A 16,977-nucleotide genomic window follows, 5' to 3' on the forward strand; every position below is an offset into this window, starting at 1 on the left:
ATACCAAAGGACAGTTTATCATTTCTTACTTTCAGGGCCAGTTCCAGGTATAAGCTTCATCAGCGGTCGCTTAGGGCCCAAGGCCGCTAGGGGGCCCCCGACCATATATATATATATATATATATATATATATATACAGTGGGAGAACAAGTATTTGATACACTGCCGATTTTGCAGGTTTTCCTACTTACAACGCATGTAGAGGTCTGTAATTTTTATCATAGGTACACTTCAACTGTGAGAGACGGAATCTAAAACAAAATCCAGAAAATCACATTGTATAATTTTTAAGTAATTAATTTGCATTTTATTGCATGACATAAGTATTTGATACATCAGAAAAGCAGATCTTAATATTTGGTACAGAAACCTCTGTTTGCAAATACACAGATCAAACGTTTCCTGTAGTTCTTGACCAGGTTTGCACACACTGCAGCAGGGATTTTGGCCCACCCTCCATACAGACTTCTCCAGATCCTTCAGGTTTCGGTGCTGGCGCTGGGCAATACGGACTTTCAGCTCCCTCCAAAGATTTTCTATTGGGTTCAGGTCTGGAGACTGGCTAGGCCACTCCAGGACCTTGAGATGTTTCTTACGGAGCCACTCCTTAGTTGCCCTGGCTGTGTGTTTCGGGTTGTTGTCATGCTGGAAGACCCAGCCACGACCCATCTTCAATGTTCTTACTGAGGAAGGAGGTTGTTGGCCAAGATCTCGCGATACATGGCCCCATCCATCCTCCCCTCAATACGGTGCAGCCGTCCTGTCCCTTTGCAGAAAAGCATCCCCAAAGAATGATGTTTCCACCTCCATGCTTCACGGTTGGGATGGTATTCTTGGGTTGTACTCATCCTTCTTCTTCCTCCAAACACGGCGAGTGGAGTTTAGACCAAAAAGCTCTATTTTTGTCTCATCAGACCACATGACCTTCTCCCATTCCTCCTCTGGATCATCCAGATGGTCATTGGCAACTCAGATGGGCCTGGACATGCGCTGGCTTGAGCAGGGGGACCTTGCGTGCGCTGCAGGATTTTAATCCATGATGGCGTAGTGTGTTACTAATGGTTTTCTTTGAGACCGTGGTCCCAGCTCTCTTCAGGTCATTGACCAGGTCCTGCCGTGTAGTTCTGGGCTGATCCCTCACCTTCCTCATGATCATTGATGCCCCACGAGGTGAGATCTTGCATGGAGCCCCAGACCGAGGGTGATTGACGGCATCTTGAACTTCTTCCATTTTCTAATAATTGCGCCAACAGTTGTTGCCTTCTCACCAAGCTGCTTGCCTATTGTCCTGTAGCCCATCCCAGCCTTGTGCAGGTCTACAATTTTATCCCTGATGTCCTTACACAGCTCTCTGGTCTTGGCCATTGTGGAGAGGTTGGCGTCTGTTTGATTGAGTGTGTGGACAGGTGTCTTTTATCAGGTAACGAGTTCAAACAGGTGCAGTTAATACAGGTAATGAGTGGAGAACAGGAGGCTTCTTAAGAAAACTAACAGGTCTGTGAGAGCCGGAATTCTTACTGGTTGGTAGGTGATCAAATACTTATGTCATGCAATAAAATGCAAATTAATTACTTAAAAATTATACAATGTGATTTTCTGGATTTTTGTTTAGATTCAGTCTCTCACAGTTGAAGTGTACCTATGATAATAATTACAGACCTCTTACATGCTTTGTAAGTAGGAAAACTTGCAAATCGGCAGTGTATCAAATACTTGTTCTCCCCACTGTATATACAGTGCATTCAGAAAGCGTCACGTCTGACAAAACCTGGCACCCTCCCTACGGTAAAGCATGGTCGTGGCAGCATCATGCTGTGGGGATGTTTTCAGCGGCAGGGACTGGGAGACAGGATCAGTCAGGGTCGAGGGAAAAACTAATGGAGCAAAGTACAGAGAGATCCTTGATGAAAAGCTGCACCAGACCGCTCAGGTTTTTATCGTTGGAGGAGCAGGAGGAGGAGCACTGCAGAGCCCTGCAAAATGCCTCCAGCAGGCCACAAATGTGCATGTGGTCTGCTCAAACGGTCAGAAACAGACACCATGAGGGTGGTATGAGGGCCCGACGTCCACAGGTGGGGGTTGTGCTTACAGCCCAACACGTGCAGGACGTTTGGCATTTGCCAGAGAACACCAAGATTGGCAAATTCGCCACTGGCGCCTGTGCTCGTCACAGATGAAAGCAGGTTCACACTGAGCACATGAGCACATGTGACAGACGTGACAGAGTCTAGAGACGCCGTGGAGAATATTCTGCTGCCTGCAACATCCTCCAGCATGACCGGTTTGGCGGTGGGTCAGTCATGGTGTGGGGTGGCATTTCTTTGTGGGGCGCACAGCCCTCCATGTGCTCGCCAGAGGTAGCCTGACTGCCATTAGGTACCGAGATGAGATCCTCAGAGTCCTTGTGAGACCATATGCTGACACATGCACATTTGTGGCCTGCTGAGGTCATTTTGCAGGGCTCTGGCAGTGCTCCTCCTGCTCAAAGGCGGAGGTAGCGGTCCTGCTGCTGGGTTGTTGCCCTCCTACGGCCTCCTCCACGTCTCCTGATGTACTGGCCTGTCTCCTGGTAGCGCCTCCATGCTCTGGACATACGCTGACAGACACAGCAAACCTTCTTGCCACAGCTCGCATTGATGTGCCATCCTGGATGAGCTGCACTACCTGAGCCACTTGTGTGGGTTGTAGACTCCGTCTCATGCTACCACTAGAGTGAGAGCACCGCCAGCATTCAAAAGTGACCAAAACATCAGCCAGGAAGCATAGGAACTGAGAAGTGGTCTGTGTCACCACTGCAGAATCACTCCTTTATTGGGGTGGTCTTGCTAATTGCTATAATTTCCACCTTTTGTCTATCCATTTGCACAAAGCATGTGAAATTTATTGTCAATCAGTGTTGCTTCCTAAGTGGACAGTTTGATTTCACAGAAGTGTGATTGACTTGGGGTACATTGTGTTGTTTAAGTGTTCCCTTTATTTTTTTGAGCAGTAACTGCTCAAAAAATAAAGGGAACACTAAAATAACACATCCTAGATCTGAATGAATGAAATATTCTTATTAAATACTTTTTTCTTTACATAGTTGAATGTGCTGACAACAAAATCACACAAAATTTATCAATGGAAATCAAATGTATCAACCCATGGAGGTCTGGATTTGGAGTCACAACTCAAAATTAAAGTGGAAAACCACACTACAGGCTGATCCAACTTTGATGTAATGTCTTAAAACAAGTCAAAATGAGGCTCAGTAGTGTGTGTGGCCTCCACGTGCCTGTATGACCTCCCTACAATGCCTGGGCAGCTCCTGATGAGGTGGCGGATGGTCTCCTGAGGGATCTCCTACCAGACCTGGACTAAAGCATCCGCCAACTCCTGGACAGTCTGTGGTGCAACGTGGCGTTGGTGGATGGAGCGAGACATGATGTCCCAGATGTGCTCAATTGGATTCAGGTCTGGGGAACGGGCGGGCCAGTCCATAGCATCAATGCCTTCCTCTTGCAGGAACTGCTGACACACTCCAGCCACATGAGGTCTAGCATTGTCTTGCATTAGGAGGAACCCAGGGCAACCGCACCAGCATATGTTCTCACAAGGGGTCTGAGGATCTCATCTCGGTACCTAATGGCAGTCAGGCTACTCTGGTGAGCACCATGGAGGGCTGTGCGGCCCCCCAAGAAATGCCACCCCACACCATGACTGACCCACCGCCAAACCGGTCATGCTGGAGGATGTTGCAGGCAGCAGAACGTTCTCCACGGCGTCTCCAGACTCTGTCACGTCTGTCACATGCGCTCAGTGTGAACCTGCTTTCATCTGTGAAGAGCACAGGATGCCAGTGGCGAATTTGCCAATCTTGGTGTTCTCTGGCAAATGCCAAACGTCCTGCACGGTGTTGGCTGTAAGCACAACCCCCACCTGTGGACGTCGGCCCTCATACCACCCTCGTGGAGTCTGTTTCTGACCGTTTGAGCAGACACATGCACATTTGTGGCCTGATGGAGGTCATTTTGCAGGCTCTGGCAGTGCTCCTCCTGCTCCTCCTTGCACAAAGGCGGAGGTAGCGGTCCTGCTGCTGGGTTGTTGCCCTCCTACGGCCTCCTCCACGTCTCCTGATGTACTGGCCTGTCTCCTGGTAGGCCTCCATATCTCTGGACACTACGCTGACAGACACAGCAAACCTTCTTGCCACAGCTCGCATTGATGTGCCATCCTGGATGAGCTGCACTACCTGACCCACTTGTGTGGGTTGTAGACTCCGTCTCATGCTACCACTAGAGGTGAAGCACCGCCAGCATTCAAAAGTGACCAAAACATCAGCCAGGAAGCATAGGAACTGAGAAGTGGTCTGTGGTCACCACCTGCAGAACCACTCCTTTATTGGGGGTTCTTGCTAATTGCCTATAATTTCCACCTTTTTGTCTATTCCATTTGCACAACAGCATGTGAAATGTATTGTCAATCAGTGTTGCTTCCTAAGTGGACAGTTTGATTTCACAGAAGTGTGATTGACTTGGAGTTACATTGTGTTGTTTAAGTGTTCCCTTTATTTTTTTGAGCAGTGTATATATAAGGTTTAGGAACTCTGGTCTCAACTTAATATTGAGTAAGAATACAGCAGGTACAATTTTGAAATTTGGTTGTGCATCAGCAGTTTTTCTCTTGTTATGTCACTGACAATCACTCAATAGCCATGTCAGCTACCAATTTTTGGATAGTTAGTCTAGCCAGCTATCTAAACTTGTAGTAGTCATGGCCGAAGACCGACCGGGCATGCAGGGCACTTGCTCAGGGGCTCTGACCTCCAGGGGGCCACCATAGGTTTTCTTAGTCATTCTCACTCAGAAATCATATTTGCATGGCATAAGTCATTACAAAATGTGTTGATTTGCAGGAAATTTGCTTTAAAATGCACTTTTCTTCTCTCTTCCCCATGTCAAAGTGAGTAGAATTTCAAGAAATGTGTTATAAAATTTCAGAACAAAAAAATAGCAGAACTTGCAACATTTTCATCACACACCATGGCAGAATGTGTAGAATTGCATGAAATTAACTGGCTCCATGTTTTGGGGGCCACTAAAATGTTAGAGCCAGTCCGGTATTGTTTTACTGTAGGTATTTACTGGCTCACTTCAATAAAAAAAAGGTTGGTTTAAGGTTGGTGTGTGCTTCTGTACAGAGCGCTGTTTTAAGTATTAAATATCATAGCAGGTAAAGCAGACAAATGTGTTATAATCTAAATGTCCTCTGCATCCCGATGATAATGATCAATATAAAACATGTTACAATACTGCAGTGAATCACATTAGGATGACATTTTGTGTACACATTGTATGGCACCAGCAGTGTTACTCTTTGTGGTGAGATAAGTTGCTAACAGGAGTAAGAGATATTGGTCTGTGGTGGCACCATCATTCACATATTCTCTAGCACTGACACATGGGAACATAGGTCACTGAGTATATCTTGATTACATTATCTTGGAAGTACTTTAATTTGCCTCATGCAGGAGGGGATGAAGTTACTGTAATACATTTATTTACATAGAATCAAAAAGTATTACTGTATTTACATACAGTATGTGTGCTAGCAGATTTATAATACATTTTAAGAGAAAAGATAACTTTGCAAAATGTGCCAAAAACTTCAAATAGACATTCAAATAGACATACTGTACTATACAAAATGCTATACAAAGGGAAATTAAATGGTTTGTGGAATTTATAGTGATTGGGTTGATTTCTGTAAAAATCATCGCCCTGGTGGGAAACTCTGAGATGAGTGACAATTTCCTGACTTCGCCATGCACCTGGATCAGAGCCTATTATTTCCGGATGATTGTATTTGACACTGGATTTGGTATTTACATGTGATGATGTGATGTCAGATGTATTTGTCTTTACAGTTAAGTTGCTGTTCACACGACAGTAGACCTCTCATCCACGCTGGTGGTCTGTGAGTAAATAGATCCTGTCCTCTAAGGCTCTGAAGTCCCGGGGCAGGTAGTACTTCATGAACTGACACATCCTGCAGGGAGCCTTGTTTATCAGTCTTATGAGAGGCCTTCTAAACTTCTGCGCCACAAACACATAGAGGATGGGATTCAGGCAGCTTTGGGAGTAGGCCATGGCCTCTGTGATCTGTAGAGTGAGTCTGATGGCTTTGCTACTCTCACAGCTTGAGTAGACCTCACTTAACTCCAAGGCCTTGAAAAATGAGTCCAGCAGCAGAAAAACACCACAACCACAATGAGAATGAGTCTGATGGCCTGCTTTTTGGAGGATGGATTACTGAGCAGCCTTCTCACTATCTGTGTGTAGCAGAACCCCATGATGACGAGGGGGATTAGCAGACTAAGTGTGTTCATTTTGAAAAGGCCAAAAATTCCCCAAGAGTGTCCATCATAGACGGGTGACAATTTTCTTTCTCATTGTTTTTCTCCACTTTAAGAGACAGTGCCTCAGGAAACGAGGCCAGGAATCCAGCCAGCCAGGTCACGATGGCAGCGATGGCCCCGTACTTCCGTGTTCTGGCTCTCATGGCGTACACAGCATGGGCTATGGCCAGGTACCTGTCCACACTCATCAGGGTGATGAAGAAGATGCCACTGTAGAAGCCAACGTGGTAGGTGCTGAGGACCACTTTGCACATGACGTCACCAAACACCCACTGATCTGTAGCGTGGTGGGCCAGGAAAGGCAAGGTGCAGACCAGGAGCAGGTCAGCCAAGGCCAGGTTCAGAAGACACACGTCAGGCATGCTGCATAGTTTCACCCCCAGGAGGATGACCCACAAGACCAGAACGTTCCCCAGAAACCCCAGGATGAAGAAGAGGGAGAACAGCACTGGCAGGAAGCTGGCTCCGTGTGCCTTGTACTTGCAAACGCCATCGTCATTGTTATTGTAGTCGTATGTGGTTACTTCAAATGCGTCTGCAAAATGTGTGCTGTAAAAGATCAGACGAGGAGAATGAACCAAGCAGCAATGATAAGAATGAGCATTCTTAAAGCCACAATCTGAAAGTTGTGCTTATTATCAAAATGTGGTCCACCAACAACAATATTTACAGTACAGTGGAGTAAATGCAAATAGTACTTTATTTCTATCAGCAACATTTCATTTTTTAAAACATGATTGGAAGATTGGGGCAGAAATCTTGTAACACCAATTTCACTCTTTCCTCAAAATGAGTGTTTCTATAAGTTAATACATTTTAGTCCTTTACTTACCCATATGCATAACTGGATGAGTTCTCATATGCATAACTGGATGAATTCCCATTCTCAACACTCACAGAGCTGAAGGGAATGGTTGTGGTGTTCCCCCTGAAATTCATTACCAATGATTTGAGCTTCTCAATTACAGGCGCATGTATCAATGGCCCATTTTGTACAGCATAACATATGACATTACATTATTTACAGCAATGATGTAATTATTATAAGTTATTATGATAAATGTATTAATTGATGACACTATTAATATTCAAATAGAGCTATTTGTCAAGTAAAAAATATAAAGTTCCACCCTGCCGTGGTGTGAACAGGATATCCAGCGATATTCATCCCTGAAATAAAATGTAAAAAATGACCACTGAAATTGTTTTGATTATTCATTGCTAATTACAGGACTGCAATTCATTTTATGAAAGTTGCTAATAAAATTATGTTAAAAAATGTATAAAATAATAATAACTTGAATGTTATTAGCCTGATGTCTGCAGAGACACTATGTTGAAGATTCAAGATACTGTACAGCACAGCAGAGTAACTTTTGCAAAGCATCCTGAAGCCAACCCTCACATACAGTAAGCATAATATACTCACTGTTAATCTGGGTTGAGTTGTCTGTCTGAGGGTTATACACACTGGTGTGACAGTAGTTCCGGGGACTGCAGGGACTCGTAACAAGGTGGGTTATTAAGGGAACCTATGTCTGCAGTTTTTTTTTCTCCAACAGATGTCTTTGGTGGGGGTGGATGTGGTGTGGGGTAGATGTGGCCAAACTTTACTGCATTGCTGAATGCAGATTTAAATCCAAATGGCATGCATTTGTACCTGCACATCCCCTGTGCATCATGAATGCTTGGACCACTACAGGAAGCTGGAGGAATCCATGCTGCAGGTGTAGTTTATTGAACACTGTGGACCCTTTTTCAAGATCATCAATGCATTATCTTATTTGAACAGAGGAGTGTCACTTCTCCCAAAGGCTTGATCTGTGCTGCAGACATGTTCACCACCAAGCAGGATATCCTGTAGATGATGCAAACTCATAGTGCTGCTCAAGCAACTAACTTTACTGAGAAGTAGTTAGCTGGACACTTTGAAATAATTTTGCATCATGACTGAGAGATGCATTAGTTCTAGCATCATTGCTAGCATTCAATTATCAAAATATGGTGACTGCTGATATAATTCCTGTCTTTGAACAATTTAAATAAATTCTATGATGACTAGATTGATATGTGAGTTTTCTGGATCAAAACCATTCAAAGTAAACCTACTGTAAAGAAGATTTGAACCTATTGATATACAGTGGGGCAAAAAAGTATTTAGTCAGCCACCAATTGTGCAAGTTCTCCCACTTAAAAAGATGAGAGAGGCCTGTAATTTTCATCATAGGTACACTTCAACTATGACAGACAAAATGACAAAAAAATCCAGAAAATCACATCGTAGTGTTTTTAATGAATTTATTTGCAAATGATGGTGGAAAATAAGTATTTGGTCACCTACAAACAAGCAAATTTCTGGCTCTCACAGACCTGTAACTTCTTCTTTAAGAGGCTCCTCTGTCCTCCACTCGTTACCTGTATTAAATGGCACCTGTTTGAACTTGTTATCAGTATAAAAGACACCTGTCCACAACCTCAAACAGTCACACTCCAAACTCCACTATGGCCAAGACCAAGAAGCTGTCAAAGGACACCAGAAAACAAAATTGTAGACCTGCACCAGGGCTGGGAAGACTGAATCTGCAATAGGTAAGCAGCTTGTTTGAAAGAAATCAACTGTGGGAGCAATATTGGAAATGGAAGACATACAAGACCATGATAATCTCCCTCGATCTGGGCTCCACGCAAGATCTCCACCCCGTGGGGTCAAAATGATCACAAGAACGGTGAGCAAAAATCCCAGAACCACACGGGGGGACCTAGTGAATGACCTGCAGAGAGCTGGGACCAAAGTAACAAAGCCTACCATCAGTAACACACTAACGCCGCCAGGACTCAAATCTGGCAGTGCCAGACGTGTCCCCTGCTTAAGCCAGTACATGTCCAGGCCTGTCTGAAGTTTGCTACAGAGCATTTGGATGATCCAGAAGAAGATTGGGGAGAATGTCATATGGTCAGATGAAACCAAAATAGAACTTTTTGGTAAAAACTCAACTCGTTGTGTTTGGAGGACAAAGAATGCTGAGTTGCATCCAAAGAACACAATACCTACTGTGAAGCATGGGGGTGGAAACATCATGCTTTGGGGCTGTTTTTCCTGCAAAGGGACCAGGACGACTGATCCGTGTAAAGAAAGAATGAATGGGGCCATTTATCGTGAGATTTTGAGTGAAAACCTCCTTCCATCAGCAAGGGCATTGAAGATGAAACGTGGCTGGTCTTTCAGGCATGACAATGATCCCAAACCCACCACCCGGGCACGAAGGAGTGCTTCGTAAGAAGCATTTCAAGGTCCTGGAGTGGCCTAGCCAGTCTCCAGATCTCAACCCCATAGAAATCTTTGGAGGGAGTTGAAAGTCCGTGTTGCCCAGCAGCCCCCCAAACATCACTGCTCTAGAGAGATCTGCATGGAGGAATGGGCCAAAATACCAGCAACAGTGTGTGAAAACCTTGTGAAGACTTACAGAAAACGTTTGACTCTGTCATTGCCAACAAAGGGTATATAACAAAGTATTGAGAAACTTTTGTTTACTTATTTTCCACCATAATTTGCAATAAATTCATTAAAAATCCTTACAATGTGATTTTCTGGATTTTTTTTCTCATTTTGTCTGTCATAGTTGAAGGTGTACCTATGATGAAAATTACAGGCCTCTCTCATTTTTTTAAGTGGGAGTACTTGCACAATTGGTGGCTGACTAAATACTTTTTTGCCCCACTGTAGCAGGATTGTTGTCTGTTAAATCTTTGAATTTAGCATCTTCAACTGAATAAAATATATTGTGGAGCAGACTGGAGTATAGGGCTATACAGCAGCAGCATAAAATGACAACACAATGCAGAACAAATATGTTTGAGTACAACAAAATTCACAGGTTGATTTATTGAGAAAACCCTCCAGAAAGGAACACAAATACCTACTCAGCCAACAAAAGTTCAAATTCCTGACTCGAAGTCCAAGTTCAATTTAATACCAAAACAGGTCCTCAATCAAAGGACGGTCAAAATTCTACCAAAATAATATTTGGCCAGAAAATGTAGCCAATGAGTAGCCAGATAGCCACTGGCCATCAAGCAGCAGTCCTCTGGCCACAACCCTGCTCATGGTTGTGTTTTAATGTTATAAGAAAAATGTGTGCATACAATAAGGATAAAAGTTTAGATAATCTCTATGCAAAACATATTGATATTATGCTATAGAAAATMTTTGTGCAGGCCTYTACTGTACATGAAATAAGTACATGGGTAATCAAAACATAAACAGCCCATCACCCTTTAGCAAATAGTCAGAGCTCATCAAAATACATTTAAAGTTAAATATTATACAGTTACACTTAATTTAAATGCAAGTCTGTGTTCAGAAGAATACTTCATTATTCCATACGAACAGAAATTGGTCTTCTGCTCAATGAAAATGCATCAAACAGGTTTTCAGCAGTGGAAGTATTGTCTTTCAGCAGTACAATCACACAGCTGTGTTAGAAGTCTCGTTTTCTGATCCTCTGCTGCTCACCATTGCATGTTTCCTGAGCTTTTTACACAGTGGATATCTAGAGAGCACAGTGCCCAAACACTTTCTGAATTTCTCTCCTACAAAAGCATAAATGACTGGGTTGACACAGCAGTGAGCCAGCGCTATGGTTTCTGTCACCTCCATAGCTGTATCAAGCTGCGTTGAAGCCTCACAGCTATTCCCAATGTCAAACATCTGAAGGGTCCGGAGGAAAACCACAACGTTGTAAGGAACCCAGGAGACTACAAACACACCCACGATGGCGAATATCAGTTTCATGGCCCTGTCTTTTTTGGAGTTCCTTAACCTCTGTAGTACAGTGAGAATACTGATGTAACAAAAGACTACTATGGGCAGACATAGGACGAGCCCAACTCCGTTTTCACCAAAGTTCCGTAACAACTTCCATGTCTTCTCTGTGTCCTCTGGGTAAACCCGCTGGCAACTTGAACCACTGTCCTCGTCATCCTCCCACACTACTGCTGCGAAGATAGCTTCAGGGAGAGCAGCGCCGATGGACGCTACCCAGACGATGATGCTCGCCAGCGCTCCATAGCGCAGRGTCCTGGCCCTCATGGCGGCCACGGCGTGAACGATGGCCAGGTAGCGATCCACACTCATCAGGGTCACAAACAGGATGCTGCTGTAGAAGCCCACCTGGTAGACACCAGTCATGATCTTACACGGACTGTCCCCTTCAAACTCATGACCCTGGGCGTGGTAGGCCCAGAGAGGCAGGGAGAGGGCGAGGAGCAGGTCAGATAGGGCTAGGTTCAGCAGACAGATGTCTGTCATGGTCTTCAGTTTCATGTACTTGAGGAGGACCCAGAGCACCAGACTGTTGCCTGTCAGACCCAGGGTGAACACCAGGTAGAAGAGAATGGGCTGGTAGTTGGACCCTTGGGTTAGACTGGTGCCAGTGCTACATGGGCTGCCATAGTAGTCATCGCCACTGTAATCGTCTGTGCTGGTGGCCTCGGTTGTATTCATCTTACTGAGGAAAAAAGGATGGTGTGAATTGTTAGTTAACAATCAATGCTGTATTGTGTGCATCCTATTGTCATAGCCCTAGTAGTAATGGAACAGGATTATGCCTCTACTGCCATTCATTCCAATTAGACTGATGTTAGTTAACAATCAATGCTGTATTGTGTGCATCCTATTGTCAACCTAAAATATGAACATAGAATTATAAATACAGTTTATACGGGTTTTATGTAAAGTTTCTGTATAAGTAGCCTCTAAAATACACTGAGACCAGCCACCCGGACGGCTGATGAAACTGAGGAGTATTTCTGTCTGTAATAAAGCCCCTTTGTAGGGAAAAACTCATTCTGATTGGCTGGGCCTGGCTCCCCAGTGGGTGGTCCTGGCTCCCAAGTGGTTGTGCCTATGCCCTCTAAGGCCCAGCCATGGCTGCGCCCCTGCCCAGTCATGTGAAATCCATAGATTAGGGTCTAACGAATTTATTTCAATTGACTGATTTCCTTATGAACTGTAACTCAGTAAAACCATTGAAGTTGTTGCACGTTGCGTTTATCTTTTTGTTCAGTATGTATGTAAACAGACCATAAATGTCACTATAGAGGGTGGTGCGGAAAGCCCAGTACATCACTGGGGCCGAGCTCCCTGCCATCCAGGACCTCAATATGAGGCAATGTGAAAGGAAGGCCCAGAAAATTGTTAGACTCCAGCCACCCAAGCCATAGACTCTTCTCTCTCCTTTTGGCACACCAAGTGATACCGGAGCAACAAGTCTGACACCAACAGACTCCGGAACAGCTTCTATCCCCCAAGCCATAAGACTGCTAAATAGCTAACAAAATGGCTACACAGACTATTTGCATTGACCCTTTTATTTTATTTACATTTTTGCACTGACTCTACACACTCACTCACACACACTCACACTGACCCTCCAACACAAGCACACACACCATTTGCTCACACACACATATAACACGCACACACATTCATACCCACTCCACACACGCACACACACTCACATAAAATCGTCATATACACTGCTGCTACTCTGTTTATCATATATCCTGATGCCTAGTCACCTTACCCCTATACATACAGTGGGGCAAAAAAGTATTTAGTCAGCCACCAATTGTGCAAGTTCTCCCACTTAAAAAGATGAGAGAGGCCTGTAATTTTCATCATAGGTACACTTCAACTATGACAGACAAAATGAGAAAAACAAATCCAGAAAATCACAATGTAGGATTTTTAATGAATTTATTTGCAAATTATGGTGGAAAATAAGTATTTGGTCAATAACAAAAGTTTATTCGTCATATACTATAGGTAGGAGCTCACACGATGAGATAGAGAGACGACAGAGGTCAAACGTTTTCTGTAAGTTTTCACAAGGTTTTCACACACTGTTGCTGGTATTTTGGCCCATTCCCATGCAGATCTCCTCTAGAAGCATGATGTTTTGGGGCCTGCTGCTGGGCAACACGAGACTTTCAACTCTCCAAGTTTTTCTATGGGGTTGAGTCTGGGAGACGGGCTGGCCACTCCTAGGATCCTTGAAATGTCACGCTATCATGCCACATCCTTAACGATTCGCCCCGGCGTGAGGTGGAGCGTAGCTTTGGCGATTCATTGGTTCAGGAAACGAAGCCTGATCACTTCAAGCTCCTGTGGAAGTAGGTTTCGTGGGAGAGGCAGGTTTACCCAAAATCTCACGATAAATGGCCCCATTCATTCTGTCCTTTACACGGATCAGTCGTCCTGGTCCTGGGAGAAGAGAGCGCCAAAGCATGATGTTTCCACCCCATGCTCACAGTAGGTATGTGTTCTTGGATGCAACTCAGCATTCTTTGTCCTCCAAACACGACGAGTTTGAGTTTTACCAAAAAGTTTCTATTTTATGTCATCGACCATTATGACATTTCTCCCCAATCTTCTTCGGTGAATCATCCAAATGCTTCTGAACGCAAACTTCAGACGGGCCTGGACATGTACTGGCTTAAAGCAGGGGACACGTCTGGCACTGAGGATATGAGTCCCTGGCGGCGTAGTGGTTACTGATGGTAGGCTCTTTCTTTGTCCAGCTCATGCCAGGTCATTCACTAGTCCCCCGTGTGGTTCTGGATTTTTGCTCACCGTTCTTGTTGATATTTTGACCCCACGGGGTGAGATCTTGCGTGGAGCCCCAAGAGGAGGGATATATCACTGTTGTTATGTTATTTTCTTCATTCTATATGTGCTCCCACAGTATTTTCAAACCAGCTGCTTACCTATTGCAGATTCGTCTTCCCAGCCTGGTGCAGGTCTACAATTTTGTTTCTGGTGTCCTTTGACAGCTCTCTGGTCTTGGCCATAGTGGAGTTTGGAGTGTGACTGTTTGAGGTTGTGGACAGGTTGTCTTTTATACTGATAACAAGTTCAAACAGGTGCCATTAATACAGGTAACGAGTGGAGGACAGAGAAGCCTCTTAAAGAAGAGTTACAGGTCTGTGAGAGCCAGAAATCTTGCTTGTTTGTAGGTGACCAAATACTTATTTTCCACCATCATTTGCAAATAAATTCATTAAAAATCCTACAATGTGATTTTCTGGAATTTTTTTTTTCTCATTTTGTCTGTCATAGTAGAAGTGTACCTATGATGAAAATTACAGGCCTCTCTCATCTTTTTAAGTGGGAGAACCTGCACAATTGGTGGCTGACTAAATACTTTTTTGCCCCACTGTACATGTATGTACCTCTACCACTCCAGTATACCTGCACATTGTATACTGTATATGGTATTGGCTCTGACCCTGTATATAGCTTACTTACTTTCTCGTGTTCTCATTATTGCTATTTCTAGTGTGTTTTTGTTCTACTTTACTTCATGTTATAGTACTACTGGTATCAATTACTGCGTTGTTGGGAAATAGCTTGCAAGAAAGGCATTTCACTGTACTTGTGCACGTGACAATAAAACTTGAAACAGTTTTTGTTTTCTTGGAAAGCRAGGAGTGCTATTATATGATACCATATCCGTACTTGTTGCATTTACAACTTGTCTAAGTCCTATCATCAACTGATATCAGCCAGTGTATGGATGTGGATTGACTCCATTGTTTGAATGGAATTTGAAAAATGTATGGAATCATTCCTCTAAAACTGTCTGGCTAGCTAACTAAAAAACATACAGTGCAGAAATATTCTTCAAATTCATTATTATACACAATACCTTATCCCCCCCTGACCAAAATGGCTGGCTTTTATCCCGTTATTAGAAGGTTAATGTCCACTCTAGTATTCTAGTTCCTAATTCTATGCCTTTTGTTCTGAATGGTTACCTGCACACTGCCAGAGATTATAAAATCGTATGTTACTTCAAATGTTAACGCTATTATTTGTCACTCATCTTCCTACTTACATCATTATGGCATCATACTTGTATTACTTAATAGTTTAGCAGCATGTAATCTATCAGTTTCCATGGCAACTGTGTTTTAACTAATGATTATTTAAAATAAATTACAATGCTTTCAAATGAATCACAGAGTGTAATGATACATTTTAAAACATTATGATGACTGATATGAAGAGAAATGTGTAATTCGAAACAACCTGTGGGAATTAACCTAATTTACATACTTGATGGAGATTACAAAGAAACAGCCCCTTATAGTACATCTTCAGAAATCTTATGTCTAACAACAAGGCCTTTATTACTGTCGTTGTCAAGGTTATGTAAGCTGAAGACTGACATTTCTTTGGTTCAAAGAACAACAGCTACAAAGCCTTGACACACTCATTGTTAATTTTAAAAGCTATTACCCCGTAGGGCCATATTAATGTTCTAATACAATGTCTTCTTTAAAAAATATATATATATAAAAATTAAACATAACATTTTCAAACCATACTTTTCCCCTCAGAATGTATGTATTGACAGATCCCAAAAAATGATTCAAGCACAGAACTGTAAATGGATCTAAAGACTATTTCTACATCGTCTTTAATACTAATCAGAATCAAACCACAACCCATATGATCTCACACATCACCCACAACCACCTGCTAATTACTGACACCCCCTATTGACAGACCCCATTTTGAAGTTCCTGTGGGGCTTACACCCCTTCACAGACTGTCTGTGCTTGCGTGCATATTTGTAGGCTGTATGTCTATAAGCAGGCTATGATGAAGTTAAAATATATGTTATTTACCCCAATCTCTTCTTTTCTGATGTACAGATTGAATGCTGTAACCTTCCCTCTGGTGATAACGTGTGTGCTGGTTGAAACAGTCTGGGCGGGAAACAACTCTTTTTCTCTACTCTATTCTTTTGTACCAATGATTGCAACTTTTTTCTAGTAAGGTGTGCTCTAGATAACTATTTTCTTTGCATTGCTGCATTGAGCAGGCTGAGGTGTGAATGTGGGTTTCCTGTAATGGCCCTATAACTAAATGTCTGGGAATGAGTGTGGGTGAGGGAAACACCATCAAACATACAGATAGATATCTGTCACACATGTAGATGCTGCTTTGAACTGCTTTTCAGATGGAAAGATAGAAATGAAAAATGAATAGAGTACATAACATTTTAAAAGGTACATTCTGTAACATTCATACATGGAAGTAGTCCTTGTGTGGGTTATGTCTGTAGTAGTAGAAAGAGGTTGAGGTTTAGAGAGGTAGTCGGGTAACCGAAGGGTTGCCGGTTTGAATCTCAGGGCTGATGGGGAAATCTGMTGGGAGTGTGCCGGCAACCACAGAGTTGCTGACATCAGAACCTCATGGGCCGCCTGCTGCCGTTGTGCCCTTGAGCAAGTCACTTAATCTTTTACACGATTTAAGGGCACTGCTCTGGGCTTTTTCCAGGCTCTTGTGCTTATCTTACAATAGTTTGCTTCCATATTGGATGAGATTTGACAATATGCGTTTCCTAGAAAGATTAGTTCTACAAAGCTATTTATGTGGTTTTAATGAGAAGTAGCTGGCCGTTTACTTCCTTGACACTTCTGAGTCTTACTTCCTTATTTCATGTAAGCTATGTCAAGGCTAAGTTCCTGTGTTGTTTTAGTTGTTTTGGTGTGAAGTGATGTCTCTCTGT

The 16,977-nt window shown here is 43.3% G+C and overlaps 2 protein-coding genes across 2 annotated transcripts; both read right to left on the reverse strand.

Moving 5' to 3' along the window:
* Positions 1 to 4,568: 4,568 nt before the first annotated feature.
* On the reverse strand, positions 4,569 to 7,877 carry LOC111959041 (C-C chemokine receptor type 5-like). The gene is given in 7 exon segments (XM_024134916.2): positions 4,569 to 5,977; positions 5,979 to 6,220; positions 6,223 to 6,405; positions 6,408 to 6,946; positions 7,230 to 7,325; positions 7,528 to 7,567; positions 7,827 to 7,877. Coding segments are annotated over 6 exon segments (1,158 nt in total). The 5' UTR covers positions 7,566 to 7,567; positions 7,827 to 7,877; the 3' UTR covers positions 4,569 to 5,917.
* Positions 7,878 to 10,278: 2,401 nt separating this feature from the next.
* On the reverse strand, positions 10,279 to 16,163 carry LOC111959117 (C-C chemokine receptor type 4-like). The gene is made up of 2 exons (XM_023980562.1): positions 16,091 to 16,163; positions 10,279 to 11,904 (listed from the first exon to the last, which is right to left on the reverse strand). The coding sequence occupies exon 2, from the start codon at positions 11,898 to 11,900 to the stop codon at positions 10,863 to 10,865; it is 1,038 nt and encodes a 345-aa protein (XP_023836330.1). The 5' UTR covers positions 11,901 to 11,904; positions 16,091 to 16,163; the 3' UTR covers positions 10,279 to 10,862.
* Between the last annotated feature and the right edge of the window lie 814 nt (positions 16,164 to 16,977).

This window comes from Salvelinus sp. IW2-2015, linkage group LG35 (genome assembly GCF_002910315.2).
Source record: "Salvelinus sp. IW2-2015 linkage group LG35, ASM291031v2, whole genome shotgun sequence".
NCBI classification, from domain to species: Eukaryota; Metazoa; Chordata; class Actinopteri; order Salmoniformes; family Salmonidae; genus Salvelinus; species Salvelinus sp. IW2-2015.